This window comes from Rhea pennata, chromosome 2, assembly GCF_028389875.1.
Source record: "Rhea pennata isolate bPtePen1 chromosome 2, bPtePen1.pri, whole genome shotgun sequence".
NCBI classification, from domain to species: Eukaryota; Metazoa; Chordata; class Aves; order Rheiformes; family Rheidae; genus Rhea; species Rhea pennata.
Genome location: NC_084664.1, coordinates 130,680,636 through 130,701,322, shown reverse-complemented (window position 1 = coordinate 130,701,322; position 20,687 = coordinate 130,680,636). Strand labels below are relative to the sequence as shown.

Genomic DNA, 20,687 nt, shown 5'->3' with positions numbered 1-20,687 from the left:
AGGACTCTGTGAGGGTGTCGAAATCCGAGAAGCATAAGCCTCTCTGCATGTGCGTCACAGTCTGGGATGGCTTGAATAATGGCTAGCAAGACTTACAGGGAGGACAAGTTTGGTGCCCTTCTCGAAGTAAAGCTACTACCATGTGTCTATTGTGTGTACTGTGGAGTTACGGTTCCAGAGCTAGGAGATTCCTGCAGGATCATCACAACATCATGCTACTGCTTTTTTATAGACAGTGTGAAAGATTTTTTCCCGGGGTCCTTAAAGAACAGTGCCTTGCATCCAGAAATTTTGTATGAGTGGCATGGCAAACCCTTATGATATTTATCTAAAAAATTGTGGACTGGAAGAGGTCTTGTAAGTCATCAAGTGCAAGGCCTTGCTATCATAGGTCACTTTTCATAAGTTCCACTTCATAAATTGTTCAAAATCTTGTAAAGTGATTTTGTGAGCTTGACACTTTTTGATTTACCATTACTCTTAATGCTTTGACATTTTACTATTTCTCATCTGCACAGCCTTTATTGATGAAGGTGGCCAAATCTCTCCCTGAATGCCAGAAACACACTTTTTACACTGTTCTTTCCTAATAAGAAAAAGGTGGCTGAGGCTTCCTTGCATGTATGTCTCCACTGTGCAAAGGCACATGAATAAGCTTTAACCAAGCTAGGTGAGCAATCAAGGTCTGCCAAATGCAGAACTCTGCCTGAGAAGCATAATAAATTAGGCTTCTAGGAGCTATGTTCTCAGCCAGTCTACTGGTGGTCCCAGGGTAGGATTGTATGACTAACTTCGGTATTTTACTGCTATGCTACTGAGCACATTAAGGATTTATTTCCTAGCACCAGTTGCCAAAGCTTATATGATGACTGGTCTGGAAAAATATGCATATGAGAGAAGAACAAGGCCACTGGCAACATTTTCTGTTTTGATTTGTCCTTAAAACAATTGTTATCTTAAAAAAAAAGTTCTGTTTCCTTTTTTACTTGAAAAACCCCTCCTACCCTGTCTTTCTTGCGGTCGCCCAGCAAAAGGCTGCAGCACTACACTTCCTGGAGTTGAGAAGATGCTTATTGTGCAATGCTTAATGTGATGCATATCATTAGCACTTGATGTAGTTTGGTCATCTTAAACTCCCACAGCCCTTGGCTTGAAGAGTTTAACCTGTTCTCCCAGAGGCCCACAATCAGCAAGCGGATATTGAATTTCCCATGCATGGCATGGGAATGGGGCTGTTCTGTTCTGCAGAGCTATTTCTGTAACATTCATGATTTACTATTATACAAAAAAATCCTTTCTCTTTTCTGTAGAAGTGGTTATATATTAATTTGATTCTTTAAATTCAGTCATTTTTCAAAGGAGAATTGAGTTAAAACCTTCTAGACTAATGGTAATTATCCGTAGTTATCAATTTTCTCTTGATATCAGAGACTCTAACTGGATCTAAGTCCCTCCTTATCCAGTAGGATCCAGGCTTTACATAGTACTTTTTGCCTAAAGAGCTTAAATGCACAGATTTTACTGATTTCATTCTTGACTCACCCTACTGGCGAAATGTCATCCTCACATTACTAATAACGGAACAGAGGAAAATGGAAGAGGCAGTCTCACCCCTGATCTTGCAGGGGGCCCTTGAAAAAGAGGAAGCAGTTCCCTCATCACACCTATCCTAGGCTCAGGTTCAGTTTTACCATTCAGCATAAATTTAATGAATCTTATACTTTTTGGAAATATCTCTACAAGTGAAGCAGCTCTGACAATACGCTCTTCCTCATGATATTTGTTGCAGGTTGAAACTGGAGATGTAGGAGAGGTATACAAGATTCGGGTCAGCTGTGATGATACGCCAGGCTTTGAGGGCTGGCATTTGAAGTCTTTTCACATAGAAGAGCTACATACAAAACAAGATCTGAACTTTGACTGTAGCTGCTGGCTCTCTCTTACCAGAGAAGACAGGGAGCTGGTGAAAGAATTCCCTGCAGTGAATGAGGACAGGAAAACTTTACCAGGTAAAAATAGTGAGGCAGTACGAACTACGCGAGTCAATCTCTCGAAAATCAATCAGTACTGTAGATGCCTATCTCTTTTTCGCAATTTGATATCTTCAATGATGCCATGGCAACTGTACACGCACTGCAAAAATCCTGATCATTTAAGAAATTTTATTTTCTTGTTAAATAGCAAGTTGAGTTTCACAGTTACTAAATCTTCTGCATAATTCTAAGTGTGCAAAATTGAGGAATAGAATTATGCTTTTAAAAGATAAACACATGTTCAAAGCCATTGAAATGATCTGTGGTACTTTTACTATTGAATTATTTAGCTTATAGTAGTTTTAGTTGCTAACACAAGTATCAGAAGTAATCCTCAGTGTACAAAAAGTTTCATGTTTGTTTTTCCCTAAAGACATTTTTGTGATGTTCTGAGAGTTTCAGAGTATACTCAGAAATGCACTTGGAAAGTGAAGACCCATAGAAGCACTACATTTAGTCAGAAAAGATGGCAGTTACACATGAGATAAAAGTAATTAAAGACACGACTGCTTTTCTAAACTAGTGTTCCAGTAGTGCTTGTCCCTCAATAATTCAAACTTATTTATGGCCTTAAAAGAAACCGTAGCATTAAGATAAATAAATATTAGCTCAGCAGGACTATACGTTAAAAATGACATCCAAAAAATTTTGGTCATTCTTTCTGTATGAGTGTAAACTCATCTGCAATTTAATGATTCTTCTCAGAAGAAAATCCAGTCTATCTGTGTAGAATGAGAGAAGAAAGTATGTTTATACAGGAGCCCTAAGCGACAAAAAGTATTATAATTGCTGTCAAATACTCTAAATTAATAAGTGTATTTTTTAAATTTTTATGCTTTTATGTCAGGTTGTGCATCCCTGTCCTATGCTGCACCTATATCTGCTATTCTATTTTGCATAAACTTTACATAGTGACTTATTCTTTAACCTATGATTATTAATTACTGCAAAGATCATTCAGTTTCTAATCGGCCCTGCAAGATTTCAGCCAAGTTCTTATTTTCCAGGTCTTGCACAGTAAAATAGAATTAAAGAGAATTTGTATTTATAACTCTAAGTTGCATAGGTCTAAGTTGTATGAGCTCAATTTCCTTCAAATTCCTAAGGAAGTCAATGGAAAAACTTCACTGACTTAAGCAAGAAGAGGTCAGCTTCATAAATAATGCTCTGACTATTTTATTCACTGTATAGCTTATTTTTTTGTAAGTGCAGAAATAAGAACAAGCAGGAGTCTTACTAAATAATCCATTTTGCTGTTTTCCTTTAAGTACACTTTTGTACTTAGCCTGTTTTAATTAAACAATATTCTTTTTTTGCAGTCTATAAGTATGTTGTCTCTGTACACACTGGTGACCGCTGGGGAGCAGAAACCTTTGCAAATGTTTGTATCACTCTCTATGGCAAAAGAGGGGACACAGGTGTGAGGAAACTTCATACGTCTTTAGTGAAAGGCAGAAAATTTCAAAGGAACAAGGTAAAGGCGCCAAAATGCTATCTTACCTACGTAGGGCTAGTGCTGCCTCCTCTGTGTCACTTAAGGTTCTTCAAGTTCCCCACTCTCATCTTAACCTTCTCCCCTCTCTTACTCTTTTTTCAATCTTATTTTTCCACATTGACTTTCATTTTCTAGGAAGATCAAAAAGAGAGTCTTTTCTAACTATTGTGGATGAGTTTAGAAAGCTTTCCTGTAGCAAACACATTTTTTCTAGTTTTATAAATTCTCTTTAGGATTCTATTAATATATAGATTTGCACAATGAATTTTGGAAACTAGTGTTTCTAAAGACAGGAGTTTCAATAGAACCAAAATCCTGTCATAATCCTTTAACAATCTGAAGGCTGAAAAATATGCATTTTAATGAAATTTGAAATGATTGATGGAATACTCCATATTGTCCAGAGATTGCATGAAGTTACAATGCATCATTAATGATGAATGTGATATTTAATGTTAGAAATAATTGAAGTTTGCTTTCTTAAGTTCAGAGGGGAGATGTTATGTTAAAACAGATGTTATGTTACAATAAAACAAATACAAATTTCCAACCCTGAGCCAAATCCAAGACTAAGTTTCCTTTAAGTTCAAGCACATTCAGGTCCAAAATTTTGGGGTTGCATTGATCTCAGATTACTGATATATGTTGTTTCTTTGTTTGTTTACATATAAAAGGCAAATATTCTGCTTTACTATTTCTTGTTTTGACAGGTGGATTCATTTTTGGTGGAGGCTGTTTCTCTGGATCATTTGCAAAAAGTGGTCATACAACACGATGGAGAAGGATATGGGGCTGGGATGTACCTCAAGATGATAACAGTCAAGGAGTCTCAGGACTCAGACAAAGAATGGGTCTTCCCGTGTTGGAACTGGCTTGATACTCATCTAGGATTATGTGAGACTGTTTGTGAGATTTTGACAGTTGGTAAGCTTTTCGGGAAGACTGGCGATCTGTTTATATATCTTTTTGAATTTGGCTACAACTCTTTCGGATTGCTATGATATCTTTATTTTCCTGAAAATGTTGTGAATTTTTATCTTGATGTTACTATTATAGCAAAACCACATCTGGTAATGTCAAAGATGGTAAAATTTAATGCAATCCGCGAGTTATGTATGGAACACCAGCCTTCCAGACTGAATTTAGCACATTGCAATGGAAGATTTAATGTTGGTATTAGAATTTGAGACATATGCTTCAGGGCAATAATGGCTTAAGTTTTATGCACTACTTTCCAGGTCTTCTAGGATACGAGAAAGTTAGTGAAATAAGTCTAGTCTTTACCTATAGTATTATTCCACACTGCAAAGCTACAGTATAGTTCTAGTATGCTCAATTTCTGCTCAGTTCAAGCCTACCCTTCCAGAAGTCATGCAAATCTAAACCTGGATGTATTTGGCAAAAGAATACTGACAGATGGAAGTGGCAGGACTTTTGGCCATTTGCAAGTAGTAGAAAGATTCCTTCCATCCTGTGAAAACAATTCCATATAAACTGAATGAGCTTCAGTACTTTGATCAAAGGAAAAGAGGGCTCAAAAACATAATGCGTCTATGATAGATACACGGTTGCTTGAGTTGCCCTGTTTTTTTCTGAGTTGTAGAAAGTAGATTTTACTAAGCTATTCTTTTCCATTAAATCATTTTTTCCCCATAGAATGGTTAAAAAGAGTGAAAATGAAGGAAAATTAATGGAAAAAAGAGTTGGAGATAGTAGCGTTGATCTTTTGAGGGTTTGGCAAATGTTTTTGTGTGTTTATCTTACCTTCACCTGTCAGTGTAACACTATTACAGCAGATGTTATATTGCTAGATAAGATCTAGTTATAAGTGGAGTTCATTGATGTTATTCATTTTGCATTAGGTGTCTACATGCTGCAGATGGCTGGTGCTTCCAAATGATAAATTGTTTTTTAGTAACATTGATTGCTTTTTTTTTGCGAACAATTAATTAGACTTCTAAAAGCTGACTGAATGTTCTCTTAGTAATTATTTCAAAAACAGATACAGAAAGTAATTTGATATCAAGAAAAAACCTTTAAAACTGAAGTTTAAACACAGAAAGAATATTAAGCTGTTAAATTCTTGGCAAGAAATGTAATAAAGGTATTGATGTGTTATTCTTAGGGAACTGTTGCCATAGATACAACATAACCTGCAAATATAGCTTTGTTTGTGTACTGTAAAGCCTATGGTCCTGTTATATTATGCCAGTCTCTCATGCTGTCTTCTTTCCTCTTTCTCTTTGATCATTTTTAAAGGTAAAAGATTGATTTCTATTCCTAAGCTGCCTGAAATCAACATGCAGTCATCAGGTCTCTGGATAATGGACATCAGTGGATCTGACTTGAACAATGAAGTGGAGCCAATACACCTCTCTCTCATCTTCTATGGGGACCTGAATCACAAAAAGTTGCCACTTCAAATTACAGGAAAAGCAATTCAAATCAAAGTACTTCATCCTTTCTCTATTGCAAGAAAAGCCTAAAGAATCATGTACTTCATAACCCTCTTAATTCTGAGATAAACAGCTTTTTTAAACTAAACTGCCAAATTGATTGTTAAGTCCTCTAGGTAGTTTGGTAGTCTACTGTTAGTAGATTTTTCTTTTGTTTGTAGATAGTAACACTGCCACTTGAACAGTGGTTTTTGAATGAGCAGATCCTCCTAAGGTTTCATACTAAGTGAGAAAATTGTTCCTGTGGTGCATATCACAGTATATTCCAGATTGCAAGTACTGATTTACAGATTTTGTTGGTCTCTCAGAAGTAAGCAATTTGAAAATATCCAGTAAGACCTGGGATACTATAGAACTTCTTGGGTAGATGATGGAGAGAGGAGAGACATAAATGACACGGAACTTGGAGAAAGTTCATTTTTCTCTTTCATTAAATTATTCATCCCTGCCACAGTGTTTCTCATGCCTGCCTTCTCTTGTATAATTTCTTGCTATATTTTTTCCCCGTTTTGATCACTTTCTTTTTCTTCTTACTCAGCTCCTTTTTCACTACAAGTTTTCTCCTTTCTTATTCTGTCTTCCTACCCTTCATTTGTCTCCACTTCCCTCTGTCACCCATCCACTGAAATATTATCAAGCATTTGAGATCTACTTTCATCGACCTGGGGTCTGCCTTTTATGTCATCACCCTAACTTCCCTCTCTGAGTTAGATAACATACCAAAGCTATGTTCCTATTATACATTTCTGGTTTTGCTCTCCATGAATGACCAATCCAATAGGATTTGGAATGGACCTAAGGTTAAAAATTGCAGATGCCTCCTTTGGCTTAAGAAATCCCTGAGTCACAACATGCTGGAGGCCAGGAGTTATCCAAGGGAAGTACTTGTCCTGTTCCTATATTTCTTGTTTCATGCCTATGTGCCACCCCTTCAGTTATTCATTGCGGGTTTTGAGGAAATGATTGATCCCTGCAAGAAAAGCGGTAATTTTTACCTTGGTCAGCTCTTTAGCTAGGTTCATTGTACAGTTACAGAAACAAATACATAGCAGGATTGAGGAAATGGGAGCAAGTGGACAACCAGGGCAGTGAGAGCTTCACAAGCCACCTTTGCATAGGACAAATATGTCCATGAAGCAATGTTCTGAAAGAGATGTTCTTCAGGATTGACTGGTGGAGCAGAAGAAGCAGATAGCAAGAGAAAATCAGGAAAGCAGGGGTAAAGAGAGACCTGGCAAAAAGCCCAAGGAGTGAGAGTAAATATGCTACTTTTGATGCAGCAGTTCTTCAGAAAACAGCCTTAGATTTCTGGGGAAGAAATTGCCTCCTGATGCTTTTTCCTACTAGTCAGGTAAATGGGACTTAATGATTGCTCTACAGAAATAATTGGCTCTTTATTGATGTTTTCTACCTGTTTTCTTTGATAAAACAGGAATCTGACTAGTCTGCTTAGGCTATAAACATGATTCAAAGTGATGAGTAACCAGTATCTTTTCCTCTGCTAGAAAACCTCTGTTAAATATGAAAAGATAGTATAAAAGTGGAAGTATCCAGTCAGAAGAAAGGCTAAAGTCAGGTCATATGCAATCCTACTAGCTGGGCAATATTTGCAGTGAAAGAGAAGCAGAGAGGAATAGAAAAAAGAAAAGAAAACTATTACTTTCTCCCTTTTTCCTGTACAGGGACAAATAATTGGTTGAAAAACATTATTATTATTATTATCTATACCATTCTCTACCTTCACTTACCCAACTGGTATAAGTCATAGAGTTGCTGTGCAATTCCTAGTAGAACTATAGGATTCTTTCTCAAAAATGCATGCAAGAGGAAGATTTTAGTGGACAACTTCCATAAGAAAATGTAGTGTGATATGTAGAAGAAGGAAGATATTGAAGAAGGAATTCATTGAACAATAAGTTTGGATGTTTCCTCAAAACTGGATTAAGTCTCCTTCAGATTTATAATTGAGTGCTTGATTTTTATATTCTAAATTGTAAGAAAATTTTCTTGCTAGTGTTCAGAATTTTTTAAATCGACTTGAAAACATATGTGTCTCCAAATAGTCTACTGAATCAGTGTTTTACATATGAATCACTGTGCTTTGTTCTGTGTACAAATTTCTGCAGTGACTCCCATCACTTGTTCTGATATCAAACATCTAGAATGTCATTTCCTCATTCAGATTAGTAGATCAATTTGGTATTGACTAGAAAGGGAGAAAACAGTAACAGTTATAAATCTATTTCAATTATTTATGGAGGTTTGTTCATTTTTTACATACAAATACAATCAAATGTACTGCCAAGTACGTCTGATCTGACACAATTCAGATGACATCAATTCATTTTCTCTTTTTCTCAAATAGGATGAACTGGCAGATATTGGCTCAATTTACAAAGTTCAGGTAACTGGCCCACATAGCAAGTTAAAACAGCCATGGCACTTAGATTTGCTGCATATGAAGCACACAGGCACGAATGAAGAGATGCATTTAGCTTTTCACTGCTGGTTCAACCCTAATGAAGACAAATGTGTGGAACTGCCAGCTCTCTATGCACATCAGGAGCCTTTGCCTGGTAAGCTAAGTCCTTTTTTGTTACCAGAGGTCAGATTCTGTCACTGTAATATCAGGGCCTGAAATTCTGCATGATGGTTCCCACAAAAACAATTTGATATTAAAGAATATAATGTTTTGCATGTGCATTTATCACAAGAGAAAGATAAAACAGAAATCATTGGTATCAGGATAATGACAAACCTTATAACTGCTCATACCAAACAAAATTCATTACATAAAATATTGATCTCTTCCATGTTAGATAATGCAGTTTCATCTCTTGATTATTTATTATCTTCCTTCCCAAAATGCTATAATGGCAGAAGATGTGTACAAAATATTATTCACTGTATGATGCTACCTTAATCTTCCTATTTGCAAAGAAATTTATGACCTAGATCCTTACTCATTTTTTTAAGAATGAAAGAATTGCAAAGACCTCCTACAAACAGATATAGAATTTTTAACATGCGTTACAATCAACTAGCAAAAATATATCTAAGAATTTCAATTGCTTTAGTGTTTTATTGATATTGATGAGAAATACATAGTACAGCAAAAATTATTCCAGCAAGAATGTTAAGCTGCACTTTTCTAGTATATAGCAGAATCGTATGGATGGATGATGCCAGAGATATGATAAAGTGATTCCCCCTTCCCCCCCAGGAGCAGAGAGAACAAGCAATTGCATACTGATAACTTTATCTCTAGCTACTTAAGAACAGGCTTCCCATCTATCCAGCTCATTAGAATAAAGAGGATTGATGGGGATAGTAAAGATCATGTATTGAAGCTTTTAGTGACAGTTAAGAGGTTTATTGCCAGAGGCTACCATACAAAGAACGTTCTGCTTAAACAGAAACTATTAGAAAAAGCCAGTAGGCTAAGTATAAGAAAAAGACTGCCCAGAAAAAAAAAAGAGTTAAAAACATTCCATGTGAACTTGTGCACACTATTCTCTAAGGAGATTTCCTAAACAGTTTATAACATTTAAAATTAAAACTTGAATAAATAAAACATTGAAGACTTTATAAGTCTATAATTTTAGGTGAGTTTGCATAATTTTAAACAATCAGTAGCCTTGTATTCATTTACTAAAAAATTTTATTATTTTAGGTTTTTAACCAACATTCAAAATAACATCAGGTGTTGGATGTAGTATATGTAGGATGTAGAGTACTGAATGTAGTAATTCTAGAGCTTGTAATAAAGCTCTCTGTCTCCAACTTATATAATTAAAATTGGGGAAAAATATAACAATTGATAATTATTTTAAGAATTTCAAATTGCTAGATGTTGACTGCTTAGAAAAAGTCTAGAAATTCAAACAAATATAAAAGTTCTGGAATACACCCTCAAATTCTCTACTTTGCTGAGAACTAAACCAAGATAATGTCAGAGAGTGTTATCCTGGTTTATAGAGCCATCAGTTGACAAGTAAAATAGAAGGTTCAGATCTTTTTTGGGAGGAGGAGGAAATTTTTAGGAAAAAGAAGTCTACACTGCTTTCCAAAAAAAATATTTCATACTTAAGTATTATGTCCTAACCTAGGAAATTTTACACAAAACATTTTGTAGAGTCTAGACCAAAGATGATACAATATTTACATCTGTACCCTGCTCAATCAGTCTGTAGACAGATTTTGAGTATGTGAGCAGTCATTTCAAACTCATGTGTATGTCTGCTGATGAAAGGTGCCCTATATGCTGATCTACTAGTGAAACTGTTATGTCAGTTTTATACTTTGTAGCCCTAACATTAATTCAGTCTCAAATTTGTAACTGTCAGCTTCTTCTTTGTATTCCCATTTGTTTACTGGTGACAAAAAGCATTTCACATTTCAATGTGGTTGTGCTTCTTATTGCTTTGAAAGAGACATCCATACATGGAGATGCCTTTAATAAATGTCTTGGTAGAATAAGTTCAAATAAAGAGGGAAAAAAAGTGTTTGAAAGATACAGATCATTACTATCCCCAGGCAAATCAAACAGCAAGTAGATAACCCCGCCGGGAGCAAAGTAAATGTTAAAAGCTAAGCATCTAACTAAGCAGTACCCTTTATCAGTAATGTCAATTGCCTGGCTGCAATAAAAGTCATGTTAGTACCATCGCTTCTGTTCTAAACTAACTGTTTTCATAACATTTGGCAAAACAAAAATACATATCTGTGCCCATTTATAATCTTCAGGGAAATCACAATTCCTTCAGTAAAACCTGTCCTCACTCTCCCCCCTCCCCCACATCCATAAACACATTTGTTTTGTTTTGTTTTGTTTTCTCCTCTTCCAGAGCTCTAATGTCACAGACTTGTATCTTCTGTTCCTGTCTCCTGCATATCCCACCTCATCTGGTGGGACATGAGGATGATTTCATGCCCAGTAAATCCAATCACTGGTATCAGCTGTCATGGAATGTATTCTTAATGCTTAAAGAATAAAAAATAAGCAAATTTAAACTTGATTCTCTCAGGGCTGAAATTGCTTTTCCTTCCAACTGCAGACATATTTCTTCTTTAATGAGAGTGTCCAAGCTCAGACCATAGGTAACTCCCCAGACACAATTATATTAAATAACCAGGGTTAAATGATTCTCTTGCATAATTCTGTTAGCTTCTGTGTCACTATCTCAGAGCTGAATTTGTCTTCTGGATACTAGCCAGTACCACAGAAACAAATACTTTCTCTGCTTTTTTTATTTTTGACTTTAGTGTACTCATTCTACTAATTATAATCATGTTTTTAGTCTGGCTGTGCCATGGGACAAGTTATTTCTTATGTGAATCTGTGGACTTCAGATTAAAAGAAATTTTTTTTCCCCTTAGAAATTCTGTCATAATTTCAGGAAAGGCAATGACGTGCATATTAACACATTGAGACAAAGTCATTGCACGCTTAAATTGTGAGCTGCTTTTGAAAATAATCATTTCAGTTACAGTTAACATTTTAGTACTTGCTACTGTTAGTGTCTGTATTTCTTGATGTCTTTTAAATCATTTCTTGATCATTTCTAGAATGCTCTTTTTTGTGACTGCAGTGGCAGGTGTATATCAGGTGCATATAGCAATGCGTATCCCAGCCTGGGAGCAGTTTGAAGTTACAGGAAGTACTTTGCAAAATGTAGTGGTAAAAGTAACTGCTGAAGATCAACTTTACCTTCTTTTTACTAAAAGATTTTTAACAGCAGTTATAATCTGGTTTATTCTAGCTGACATTAGGCTTATGTGTTGCAAGTCAAGTTTTTTTTTTCCCCCCCACAACATGAAGCCGAATTCTGGAATGCACTGACACCCACACCCATCACCTCTGTTGATGTAAGGAGCTTGAAGAGGTGCCTAAAGTCTGTAGCAATAACATCTGCATTAAAAAACATAGTCATCATACTTAAATAATCATCCAATTTTGTTTTTACAGTCTGTAGATGAAGTGTAACATTCCTACTGCTGCATTAATCACATTGATGCATTATTAGTAGTCCAGCAGGGAAAAGCAGTTGTTAGATGACGCTTGACTTTGCTAGATACACTACAATCCAGTAGCTTTTGTTTATTAATTCATCTTTCATTAAATTTAATGGAGTTTCATGTTAACCTCCAAAACAGAAATGATTCAGAGGTGCTTGAACTAAGGAAGCCTTTTGAGCGAAGTTCATCAGCATGGCACAAAACTAGCATAGCTATACTGGCTCAAGCCTTGAGCCAGTGAAGTAAATCATGGTCCGTATACGTTTCCTAATTCCAATTTTTGCTAACTCATATGTCTTTACATCACACTCTGTTGTGAATGTTGGATGCGCTCTGTACTGCTGACCAGTTACATAAGATCAGATGTTCAACTGGTGTAACTTGATTTGCTTCACTAACTGGCTCAATGACTATATCAGTTGAAAATCTTGTCCTCAAACCTTTATTTCATAAAAAGCACAATTTTAAGTTTTCAGAAATACTTATGTAATCAGTTGACAGAATTAGGCCTCAAATTCAGTTTTTCAGATTTTTTTTTCCGCAGCAAAAAATAGATATTTTAAAAATATCCCTACATACTATAATTTTGATTCTTGGTTGCCTGTGATTCCTCTGGGTATCATGCCAGGTTCCTCTGGGATTCCCATTATCCATATTGCCTTTTTCTATTTATTTTACTATTTTTGTAGACTAGAATTTTCACAGAAGCCTGTGGAAGAAAAGTCACTTTCAGCTATCCACCTTCTCTGAAACACAGCACCCTGCCCCATTCACATTCACATCCCCACCATCTTATCCTTCAGTAGAGAGCCTGCTAAGTTGCGAGAACGGTAAGAAAGAGAAAAGAACCTGAGAGCTCCAACAAGGGAGCAGGAGTTCATTTGATAGTTCATTTCCTCCTCCACTACTTTTCTCAGTGTTTTTCCCACCTTTGGAAAAGTTACCTACATCATCTGATTTGAATACAAAGCTAAAATTGTAATGGTGCAAACGGTTTAACTATACCACTGATATTCAGACAGGACATGATCACAGCATTTAGACTGTACACCCTGAAGGATTATTGAGATTTCATTGGAAAAATGTTACTGAATTACCGTGATAAATGGTATTTGAGTTTCATTATAGTTCATAGTAAAATCAACAAAAACTAGAAAGTTCAGAATAATAGCTTCTGCCCCACCTTTAATTCATGTTTTCTCCTCTTTCTGAGTGGACACTATATGATGACTTTCAGTTTCTCACTATGCTAGTTTGCGTCTGAAACAGAACTCTTACGAATTGGATTGGTCAGAGAAAACGAATGGCAAGGTTGAAGAGAATATTTTATTTTAGTATATTTTTGTTAGTAGGGGTATCTTCATTTCATCGCAAGAATGCTCCAAACTCAACTCACCCTTAGAACTCTTACCCCCTTTCCCAGTTGCTTTTTTTGTTATGTCTTCCTTCCTTGGTAAAGGTTACTTTGCATATATTTGTTTCTCATATATAGTGTTGTTCGTACTCCGATCCAAACCTTTTGGAAACCAATGGGACACTCTGCTGTGACTACAGTGTGCTTTGGATCCTGTATTAATTGATTCAGCAGATTCAGCTGAACATACAGACTCAGCAACGTTCAGATACATTTTTAATTTTCAATATATAAGTTTATCCTGTGAATACCAGTGCCTTGGAGCACTTGTGTGTTCTAAATTACTTGTGTGATTAAAGTTAAGCACAAGATTAAGTATACTAGTGATTCAGGACCAAAGCAGTGAAGATGATAGTGATGACTGTGATTTCTAATCCACCCTACATGAGAGATCAGACCTGTAAACTAAACTCTTCTGACTTTATCAGCACTAGGATCCTTTTAACTTTAAATGTCTGCTTACATGAACAGGATAAACAGGGAGGGCAACGCTCTAGATGGATGGTAGAGTCAGTCTTACCTTCATATCTTAGCTTGTCTGAAAGCAAAAATACTATTGACTGCCAAAGGGTCATCTGAACAGCTCATTTACTTTCATATATTTGGATCTCAGAATGGTTGAGTTTGGAAGGGACCTCGAGATCATCTGGTCCAACCCTCTCCTCAAGCAGGGTCATCTAGACCATGTTAGACAGGGTTGCATCCAGGTGGGTTTTGAATATCTCCAGAGAAGGAGACGCCACAACCTCTCTGGGCAACCTGTTCCAGTGCTATCTCCAGCAAGAACAAATCAGTGTAGCTACACTGATGCAGATATTTCTTGTGCTTATGCAGGTATTTCTGTGTTGTCTTTCATCCGACAATGCTTATTTAACTACTTTAAAGAGAGTGATGAGACACATGAGGACCTCAATCTAGGAAAATACTTGCTTCCTATCATCAAACATTAGTGACATCATCAATTACAAGTACTTTCTCAAATCATAGTTAAAACAATTTTTTAAAAATCTCAGAGGAAGTCCCTGAAGTAAACAAACAAAAAAAAAAAAAAAAAAAAACCCAAAACAGTGCGACACTGAAATAAAGTTACTTTTCAGAAAACAGATTTTCTCAGATGTCATATTCACATAGAAAAGAAATGAAGAGGAACAAAGCTATTTCAGAAGTTTATTGCAATAACTATGCCTTTATTAGCAGGCTAATACAGCCCTTGTTATTTAATGAATCTTTTAGATATTAATTTTTCAATCAGCATGCAAAACTGCCCTTTAAAACCTTTATTTCAGCAATATGACCTTTTTAATTTCAGGAGAAATAGCTTTATAAGATGCCACAGTATTTGAGTTCAGCCCTTTTGACTATAACACTCAATATGAATAGCACCAACGTGTGAAAAGAGCTGTAAGAAAAGTTTAAAAATAAATATCCTCAGAACACTTTCTTTCCTTTCCTGTTTTCCCATCACCTACATATAAGAGTAAACGACAGCTTTAGCTTCTGGTTTCTTAATTTTTCAGAGGATGTTTTTATCAATCATTCCCAAATCTACCAGAAGCTTCTTATATCCTTTTAGGTACAGTTTAGCTAGTACAGTTTGGCTAGATTCGATCATTTCTTCTTTACAATATATTTGTTCAGAACATAAAAACAAACTGTACGGAAGATATCAGTAGTATCTGGGAACTATACTCAGATATTTGTGTATCCCATCGTATTTCAGACTCTAATATGTACTTCAGACTTGAGTAATATGTATATAATACAGTGCTCTCTAGCTTGTATTGTCAACTGTGAGACCTGAAGGGGTTTCTGCATGGCTCCAGTATTTAATGTCCAGTTAAGGCTGTGGTACACCATTTCCCTTCCTCACGCACAACGTGCTTTCCTGGGAAGAAGACATTGTGCAGCCAGCCAGGTCCAAGATTTAGACAAGCGGCAGACTAAGGCTGCAAGATGTTCTGTGACTGTCCAAGGTCTAGAAGCTGTCTATGTTTGCTTTACCGTGTCAGCGATGAAGGCTTTTGGAGTATGGACTTAACAGCTTGGAGCAGTCAAAGGTAGTTTAGTACTTATAAAATGTTGGATTTACTCAGTCCTTCAGAAAAATCAGTCTTCAAGTTTGTATCAAAAAGTGGATTAATCAGATATTATATGCATTCTTGAATACATTCAAAGACTGTGTATATGGGTTATTATCCTGAACGTGACATTGCATTTTACACTGGATAAAAATGTTTTTCTTCTGAAAAGTGTTAGATGTGTGTTACAAGCCTGTGTTGCTGCAAGGTGATATTTTTTTCTTAGACCTAAGTAATGATGCTTGTGAGTGAAAGCAGAAGAATATTCAGACCATCTAACTTCAACTTCTAACTTTAAGTGTCTATCACTAGAATATAAGGAAACTGTAATAGATGTTTTCTACAACACCTACCTTTCCCTACTGACTACACAGAGATTTCATATTCCTAATTTAGCCACCCAAGTCAAGTGCCTAAAGTAACAGCAGTAGGAGTATACGACTACACACAGATTTATTATTGTAATTTGAGTAAGATTAGACTTTTGACACTAGAAAAAACCTTCTCTTTTTTTGCCTAGATTCCTTCTTGTTAGGATGGTGCAATTAATCAGGAACATTGAGACTGTGACCTGCTCCTGTTTAAGGGTTTTCTTGTTCCTTCTTTCCTTGATAAGCTCAGGGGCTAAAATAGGTAATTTTAAAACTCAGTATAGAAATTTCCCTGAATTATTTCCAAAGAAAGTCCTCAACTACTACGTCACTTTCAATTGCAATGGGTTAAAGTAGAAACAGTCTATTGTTTGCAGCCAGAAGTCTGAAGTCCTCATTCTCCTGGGTCACTGCCCCCTCTACAGCCCTTAAGTGAGCCCTTACGCTCACTTTTCACTTACCCGATCTATATTTGTGTGTTATTATATGGGCAACTGCTAGTACGTGGGAGGTGCTTTGGAGACTGAAACAAGAAAATGAATATTTTTTTCAATTTATATATTAAAATTGGCATTGAAAGTTTTTTATAGTTTTTAAAATTCATTATTTCTGTTTCGCATTAATATGTTTTAACTTTCTGATCATTATAGTAGTGTTATGGTCTGATGAGAGAGAAAGTTTGATACTCCTGATGGAGTACTCATTGGGAGATAATTACATGAGTTTAAAGCTTCTTAAAACAAACGGATTACAGTTTTTTTCTAAACCGATTTATAAGTGCTGGGATTTAGCTTCATTTCCAGAAGAAAATGATACACAGACAAAAAGAAAGAAAGAGCAAGGAAGTACGGGTGAATAGTCTTAGAGAATAGAATTTAGACTTTCCAAGGAGCGTGTAAGCCTACGTACAGCAAGGAATTATTTTTTTAGAAAGGGATTAGTTACCTTAGACAGTAAGAGGGAAGTACATAGGAGAGATCCTGTGCTCCAAACAGTGCCTGGCAGTGCTAATGCTCTGAGAACCAAGTGTCAGAGCAGAACAAGACTGTATTCTGCAGATTGCCGAGCAGGCAATGCGGTAGGAAAGTCCTGGGGTTGTGCATGTCACCACGGCCGAAGAGACCTGCGCTCCTGGTTCCGAGCCGAACGGAGTCGCACTATGGCACTGCAGGGAGAGGAAATTTGCGGTTGCACATCTAGATTAACTAAAGTGAAAACTCTTGTGTATATTTGATGCCATAAATAAAGTCCAAGCTATAGCAGTGTGTTTTGCTATGTGTCTCACCATGTCTTATTTTGGTAGAAGACAAGTGGGATAAATTTTGTTGTAATTACACAGAATTAATTTAACTTCACTGATTCAGTTTCAGTCAAGCTAATTTATCCACTTGTGACAAGGCCTGAATCTCTTTCCCAGCTTCACAGGTGTAAAATGGGAAAATCAAGATTTTTCCTCATCTGTCATAATTTCCATTTACATTGTAAGATTTTAACTTTTGTTCCACTCATACAGTTCTGATCAAAGTGGAAACATCGTGTTGGCATACATCTCTGGGTTTAGTCATAAAGTACAATTAATAACTTAATAAAAAGGTCACTTAAACCTTAAAAAGGCCTCTTTGTAGAAACATACTTCACCATTAAATTTTTCCTGTATGAAAATAGTGCAGTAGAAAAGCAGAGATTGGTAAAAGATGCAGGTGTTGGGCAAAAAGACAAGGATTTTCTCATGCTGACTTTTGATTTTGGATCTATATTTTTTCTGAAGTTGTGGAATATTCAATCCATTTGCACACGGGAGACATGAAGAAAGCAGATGCCACTGGTGAAGCTTATCTTTGTATTCAAGGAGAAAGAAGTGAGTCCGGGAAACGATGGCTTAACTCAAGAAACAGCCTGATCTCTTTTGCTAGAGGGCAGGTAAAAACGAATGAGGAAAAATGTGACTACAGTTGCAAATGTCTTCCTGATAAAACTTGGTTTTAGGCAAAAACTTTCATGTATAGGGTATCAGAAATACTTTGCTAGTTTCTGTGTATCATATAGACATAATTTTCTCTGTAAATGAGAGCTGATTTTTCTCCAGAAGTAATATCTTGCTTTTAAGCATCATCAGCATTGCATGACAGTAAATCAGTTAAGTTGATTCGGTGAGTCTGAGTTGGACTAAATATACTCTAAAAGCTCTTTTCTAATATTCCAGACTGACAGAATTTCTTTAGAATATTTTGGATTTCTGCCTACTTTAAGCAATAAGCTTGTTTTATTAACTTTCCTGAACACTAATATCAGTGTTCCAAGCAATGTTTTACTTTTTTCTTTTTTTTTCAGTGTTTCCAGTCCTTCCACCCAGTTATTGCTTTTATACATTGTGAAAATATTTTTTGTTTTTAGCGGCTTGAAGGGCTCTTCCTAGAAGAGCAATTCCTAGAGTAGTTTTTAGTATAAGAATAGGACAACTAAAAGAAATTCCAGATCAGAAAGGAAATATTTAGCTGGTACTTTTAGACCTTCTGTTTGCTTTGAGTTTGGGTTTGTAATTTTTTTTTTTTTTTCACTTTTAGAGACTCATGGAATAATTACACAAGGACAGAGTAATTTGGAGGGAGAAGGGCTAGTATTTCACTGACTCCAGTCAAAACAGTTTCTTCCCTAATACAGCAACCTAGAAAAATCTTCTACTTGGCATATGCTTCATTTATTCTTTAAATAGGGCTCTGTTTATTTTGTCTCCTCTCATTTTCATTTCCAGAGTTTCTGGAAGACACAATATTTTTTTGCCTGAAAACAAATTAAATCTTTGTTATTCACAGCATTCTTTGGGTTTCTTTAATTAATTCTTCATTGTGGAAAAGAATATGAATGCTCTGTATCATTCATCAAGAACTGATCAAACTCCTAGCTCAGACTGCACAAAAGAATCCAGAAAATAGTGATAGGATGATAGGGTTCATCTAGCTTTAAGCAGTAATGTAGGAAATTTTATAGATTTATCCTTTTTGCTGAGCAGGCATATATAATATTCTTTAAACATCTTAGAGAAAGCTGCACAGCAAATCTGCTTAGTAGAATGGATAAAGTGTCAGTATAGCCTCAAAGAGGGGCTAATTCTCCTTTCTTTCCAGAAACCGAACTGAGCTATCTTTATTCTTTATTTTGTAAGAAATGTATACTTAAATATTTAAGTATCATACTTTTACAAAAATTGTGAGTAGTATAATTGATTTCCGTGAATACTAAATCCAGTGGAAATATAACTCTTCTCCAAATTCACGAGGACATTTTTTACTATATAATCCAGATTCTGTGTCAGTTTTCCAGAGAATCTGGTCAGGGGACTAAATTCTTCCTTTGAAATCTCTGAAAAGATCTCAGATAACAACAGTTTGGATATTCATCCCCTCACAATTTTCTTTACTTCAGCTTGCCTGAAAATGCTTTCCTGGAAGTTTTATTATGCACTGGCACAGAAAATATAAGTTATAGTATATAAAGCTTTATTATGAACTCAAAGAAAATGGAATGCCATGAATGAGAAAAAATTGCTTACATTAAGAAAGAAGGCCTTGTGTCAAAAGCAGATACATATTTAATTTAACTACATTATAATTTTAATTATTTTCACATTGCAGGTGGATGTTTTCAAAATCAAAGCCGTATACCTTGGCAAACTGAACGAAGTTCTTGTTGGATTTAAGAGTCCAAAAAAAGGTCAGCATTTTTTTCAGTTAGTATATAGTACTATATCACAGCAAATAATATAGAGTAATAATATAAGTTATCAGGTTTAAGAAATCCTAGAACTTCAACAACATTTTAAATTAAGATTACAAACCATACATGCTTTGTTTTAAAGTTCTAGAAAACTTGGAACATATTTTTTGTACTGTTTGACATAATTCTTTTCCTCTCCATTTTTGGATGACGGACATTTTCATTTTAAATGAGTGATTTATTCAAGGCTAGATGCTTCCAGGTAAAGTTAAGAACAGAAAATTAGCTCCTCAGATTGGGAAGCAGGAAATAGAAGATAGTCTATTCTGGCCTCCTAGTTTTTTTCTTCTATTCCACTAGAAATATATTCTTTTTTTAATGCATTCTGGATACGTGAGATTGAGTGGCAGATAAGAAAGGCTGAGCTTTCTGAAGCATTTTTTCTTGCAATCCTTTCAGCTCCATAGAGTTTTTGGAGTTAGAAAAAATGCTTACCTATTAAAAATAAATAGCAGCAACAAGGAGCATCATGAAATGATATCTTCTTTGATACTAGATCTACACTTTTGCCCCCAAAGTTTTCAGATGCACTAGAGCAGAGATTCTGTAGATATATTGCTTGTGCAGATAATGTCAGTAATGGAGATAAGACTGTTCCAGGGCATGATAAACTGGCCTCTCTTGTTCTTTTATCTTTGTCATAAACAAGACTATAAGACGATTCAGCAGGTCAAACTCAAAGATTCATATGAGATTCGTGGTTTGAGGATTATTTCCCATTTATTTCCTAAAGGATAACATTGAAATGAATGGTCAAACTTTCACTAGCTTCACCAAGACTCGGATTTCAGAGCTCAACACATTCTGTGAAGACTCTGAGACTTAGGGTAACTGTTCACACTACCTAGGCACAAGAATTAAGTGTCTAATCTAGGAAGCTGATCTTTCAAGGGTCCTGCGGGGCAGCTCAGAGCAGAAGCCGTAATCGACAGCAGTTGGAAACTTACAGGTTCCCAATATTTTGCTGAATATATGTGCTCTGCAAAAATCATTCTTAAATGTGTCTAAATCCGGACACAATAAGGCTATATGACTTGTACAACTGCTG

At 35.8% G+C, this 20,687-nt stretch overlaps 1 protein-coding gene across 1 annotated transcript in view; it reads left to right on the top strand.

The window, feature by feature from the left end:
- Nucleotides 1–20,687, top strand: part of LOC134136626 (lipoxygenase homology domain-containing protein 1-like) — a 131,999-nt gene that overhangs the window by 62,953 nt on the left and 48,359 nt on the right. Inside the window, exons 18-24 of the mRNA XM_062568542.1 lie at nucleotides 1,790–2,009; nucleotides 3,353–3,507; nucleotides 4,239–4,452; nucleotides 5,788–5,978; nucleotides 8,350–8,560; nucleotides 17,634–17,785; nucleotides 19,498–19,576. Coding sequence (XP_062424526.1) covers nucleotides 1,790–2,009; nucleotides 3,353–3,507; nucleotides 4,239–4,452; nucleotides 5,788–5,978; nucleotides 8,350–8,560; nucleotides 17,634–17,785; nucleotides 19,498–19,576 — 1,222 coding nt within the window. The remainder of the gene's footprint in view (nucleotides 1–1,789; nucleotides 2,010–3,352; nucleotides 3,508–4,238; nucleotides 4,453–5,787; nucleotides 5,979–8,349; nucleotides 8,561–17,633; nucleotides 17,786–19,497; nucleotides 19,577–20,687) is intronic.